Consider the following 4,552-nt stretch of genomic DNA (forward strand, 5'->3'; position numbering starts at 1 on the left):
AAATGAAGGTTCCGTGGACTTTCTCCCATGGACTTTAGTAGCAATCATTTTTAGTGGAAAAAAGAACATTCAGAATTATTCTTAAAGCTGAAAAAAACCCACTAACTATTCTAAGACTAAAATGCTGGTCTTAGCTTATTATTAAGAGAGAGGATTGAGAAGTGATAGATCCTTGCAGCTACCTGCACCCACTCCCCCACTCCTGAGGGCCAAGTCTCTACTTCCCTGCTGGCTGTGCTCCTTCTGTCTGGCCCAGTGGATCTCCCCCCAACCCCCCAGCACCACTCAGAGCCCCTATCAGAACTGCACTCACAATAAGACCCTGTAAGGCTTCCTGCTAAATTGAAAACCTTTCCAAATGGCTCTTCCAAGAGTCAGGGTGTTACCATGAGCTCCGTCCACATCACTGCCCAGTGCTCTTTATTAGAAACCCTGGAAGACACCCCAGCACCTCCGTTCTCTACCAGAAGACCAGAACTGAATGGGGCCTGGCCAGGGACACTGCACATTTGGAGTAAAGATGCCATGATCAGAACTCTGATCAAAAGACAGGGACAGAATCTTCAATCTCTTGGGACCAGGACTTTCTGTGGTCTCTGAGGCTAGCAAACACCTAACACGACAGCCCAGAGATGACCTTTAGACTTGAAACCAAGCTTCCCCTGAGGTCCTCTGAACGCCACAGATGAAGCACGGTAACTTCACTAGTAAAGACGATCAGTCTAGAGCTTGGTGGTGTTTGAAGGTCTACACGGGGGCTTCAGAAAGCTCATGAAAAAGTGAATAAAAGATAATGGAATTTTCCCTAGAACTTTTTGAAGCCATATCATATGGGATCAAATTGACAACAGCAACTCGAAAGGTTAACCAGGAAACTTAGGGGCAGTGAGTTGCTGTGAGGAGTGGAGGAACAAGCTGGAAAGAGGGAGAGAATGGTTGTACAGCTTGGAGAAAGTAAATCACTGTCACTGAATTGTGCAGGGAGGAATTGCTGCATCAGTATGTTCTGCTAGGCATATTTTCAACAACCACCATAAAATAATACAAATTACTACACAAAAACTGTTGGGAAACTTCCCATTTGATCTTGTCACCAAAGAGCTACAAATCCTCTGAGCAGTATGTCTTTATGTCACTTTACACCTCATGCACATAAGAGGGATGGACATAAGGGTCCCTTCTGACAGATGGTGCCACACTCACACCTGCAGCACTGCACAGCCAGCAGCACACGTCTGACATCATGGCTCAGCACTCTTCATCTGCCCACGTGGCAACACGTGCCTTCAGAGGCTCGGTGCAGTGTGCACAGAGCACTGATGAGTAAGGCGAACTTGACTGCAATGGGGCATAAGCACAGGCTCCACCGGCAGGCAGATGCACTGTCACCATGCAGACAAGGCGGGAAGGTGTCCAGTTCTGCCATGGGCTCTCACTCACAAGGCCTGGACACGGCTACTGCCTCCACCCACCTTAGCTCCATCACTGGGGAGAAGAGCATGCTGAGGAGTGCCGGCAGGCCTGGGATGTGGGGCATCAGAGAGGTCTCTCTCAGCAGCATGGTGGACCCTGCCAGACAGACACCAGAGTGGAAGTCAGATCAGCCCTAGAGCTCCTTCATCATTCCCCACATACCCACCCCAAAAGCTAAGAGCTCCCTACTCTCTATTAAGGGCCGCAGACACCGTACTGCAGCACTCCAGCACTGGTCCCTCCTGACACCTCTTTCTGTCACTGTCCCCACCTCCCCGGGCTGTGAAGGATCTCCAGGGCCAGACCCTAGTCGGTGGCCTCCTCTGCACCTTGCGGGATGAGTAAGATCAGGAGGCATCTCACTGCCACATCTTCACATAAAAAGAGCAAAGCCTGCCTCCCAGAGGACTCAGAAAACTGCCTGGAAATACAGCCCACTCACTACAGGAAGAAACACTCCAAGTAAGGGAAGCCCACACCACAGGAAGACTGGGGACAGAGAACCTTCCAAGTCCTACGTTACCGGTCGCATTGACTGAAAGAGAAGCCGCCAGCAGCATTCTCTGGTGGAGGTCTTCAGGGGCGTCGCTGATGATGACAGAGTTAATGCTTTCCTTTTCAATCCAGACGCACCTAGAGCAAAGAACCGTCAGGGGATGAGGGTCACCTGGCCCCACCCATGATAAGGACGTCTTAAACACACAAGTGCCAACAGCAGCAGGCAGAAGCACATGGAACTGCTCACATTCCTACTGGCCCACCTCCTCCTCTCCCCCTGCCTCCAGGTAGGGTGACCGCTCCATCCCAGTGCCCTAACTCGGACTCTGTCGTTTCTGTGAGGACACCAACTGCATTGTACTCACTAGTCACCCCCAAGCTGTCCACTGTGGCTGGCAGATTGAGCGCCCTCACACTGACCAAACACCAACCACAGCAAGATGGGAAGAAAAGATTCTCCAAAATACCTCACAAGTGGGAGGGAGGGTTGTTATGGAAGAGACAAAGAACAGAGGGCAGGCTTGATGGCAGCTAGGGTGGAGGTGCAGTGAAGTTCACTGTCAGCAATACCACAGAATACCAGGCAAAGCAGATCCAGGGCAGAGCTCCAAAACTCAGAACCACAGAGATGGGAATATTTTGAAGACTTGAAGCCTTATAGATTGTGGAACATGAAACTGAAGTAAAAAATCGTGTACTTTTGAATCTGCCAGGCTGGGCTCGGAGGCCCAGAGCCGATATCTTGGGTGAGACCAAATGGCATGACCAAGCGGGGGAGCAGACACACCACAGAAAAATGCTGTGGGAACCTTAGAGCAAAGGTGGACAATACAGTTTGTCAGTTTTTCTTTTTTTTTTTTTTTTTGTGGTATCTGGTCATTGGCGCACCCACTGTTTGCCCACCTCCATTCTGGTGACTAGAGGGGGAGCATGAGCGAGTGGACACACCCCACCCTCACCACTAAAGGGTTCTTCTGCCACGCATGCGCACAGATACTCAGCTGAAGAGCAGGCCCTGAAGGTTTTTTGCTTGTTTGTCTTTTGTTTTGTTTTTTAATACAGGAAAGGGCAGGACAGGGCTGTAGAGAGGGAAAGAGAGTTTAAAAACAAAACAGGCCAAAAATTAAATTAAAGCCTGAGGTATAGCCTAACAACCAACAGTGGCATCTTGAAATCTCTCAGGCAGCTTTGAAAGAAAGAAGCAGAAGAGAGGACATTAAAGTCATCTTATATTAGGTTACAGATTTTTTTTTTCTCTCTTCTCTCCCTTTTCTGTGATTAGCGACTGCAGTATTCAGTCTAGCTTTTGCTGTTGCTGTTTTTCGTTTGTTTGTTGTTGTTGTTTTTTCTCTTGTTTTTTTTCCCCACTGGTGCTGTTTTGCTGTTATATGCTCCCCCTTCGACCTTTGGAGGACTCTTTCTGTCCATATGTTATACAAGAAGAGTCAGCAACTGCTGCCATATAGCCAAGCTACAATCACACTCTATGAAACACCAAAACCCACGCAAGAACCAATACCAACTGCCATATACCAGGGAAACATACAACACCTGTGAGTTACTCTGAGTTAAGCAGTAAGAAGAATGAAAAGGGACACCACATCCTGATTACATTTTCCTGGAAGCAATCAGAAAGCATAAAAAATACCCAAACACATACTCCATTAAGTACTAAGGCCACAGATAAACACTAACCATGTCCAAGAAGGAAAAGCAGATGACCATATTAGCACATGTCCAGAAACAAGATAAAGTGTCTGAGACAAATGACCTAGAGGTAGACCTGGACTCCATTCTGGAAGGAGGGCAGGCCTTGGAAATGCCTGAGAAGAAATTCAGAATAATGAATATAAAATGTTTCAAAACACTTTACAATGGAGTTGAGAAAAATAAGGAAGAAGTCAGGAAAGCACTACAGGAACAATCGAATAAGATAGATACAGCATTGGAAACAATTCAAAACCTACAGAAAAGAAGTCCAAACAATGAATAACAGAATATCAGAAATACACAATACTCTGAAAGGACAAAGGAGTAGAACAGATGAGATGGAAGGCAGAACCAGTGAACTGGAAGACAAATCTCTCACTACCACTAAGATAGAAGAACAAACACAAAAAAGTATTAATAAAAATATCTGAAGAAGGTCTAAGATTCATGTTGGACAACCTGAAGAGGAATAACTTAGAATTATCAGCATTCCAGAACAAGAATCCCACAAGTCCACAGAGGAAACAGTTGAAGAACTGCTGGAAGAAAATTTCTCTAACATCCTGAAAAGTGAAAAGATCAACATTCAAGAAGCTCAATGAACCCCAGGAAGGACAGACCCCAAAAGAAAATCACCAAGACATATCAAAGTCAAGCTCTCCAAAATCAAAGATAAGGAGACAATTCTGAAAGCAGCCAGGGAAAACAGAAGTGCCACATACAAAGGCAAGCAAGTCACATTAAGCTCAGATCTCTCTGCAGAAACCATGCAAGCAAAAAGGCAATGAGGAGACATACATAAAACTCTGAAAGAAAAAAAATTGCCAGCCAAGAATCCTTTATCCAGCAAAGCTATCAATCAAATATGACG

The 4,552-nt window shown here is 46.3% G+C and overlaps 1 protein-coding gene across 1 annotated transcript in view; it reads right to left on the reverse strand.

The window, feature by feature from the left end:
• Positions 1-4,552, reverse strand: part of TDRD9 (tudor domain containing 9) — a 110,954-nt gene that overhangs the window by 15,668 nt on the left and 90,734 nt on the right. The window contains exons 31-32 of the mRNA XM_006839604.1: positions 1,997-2,106; positions 1,473-1,569 (exon numbers count right to left, since the gene is read on the reverse strand). Of these exons, the coding sequence (XP_006839667.1) occupies positions 1,473-1,569; positions 1,997-2,106 (207 nt within the window). The remainder of the gene's footprint in view (positions 1-1,472; positions 1,570-1,996; positions 2,107-4,552) is intronic.

The sequence above is a fragment of the Chrysochloris asiatica genome, unplaced genomic scaffold (assembly GCF_000296735.1).
Source record: "Chrysochloris asiatica unplaced genomic scaffold, ChrAsi1.0 scaffold00025, whole genome shotgun sequence".
In the NCBI taxonomy this organism is placed as follows: Eukaryota; Metazoa; Chordata; class Mammalia; order Afrosoricida; family Chrysochloridae; genus Chrysochloris; species Chrysochloris asiatica.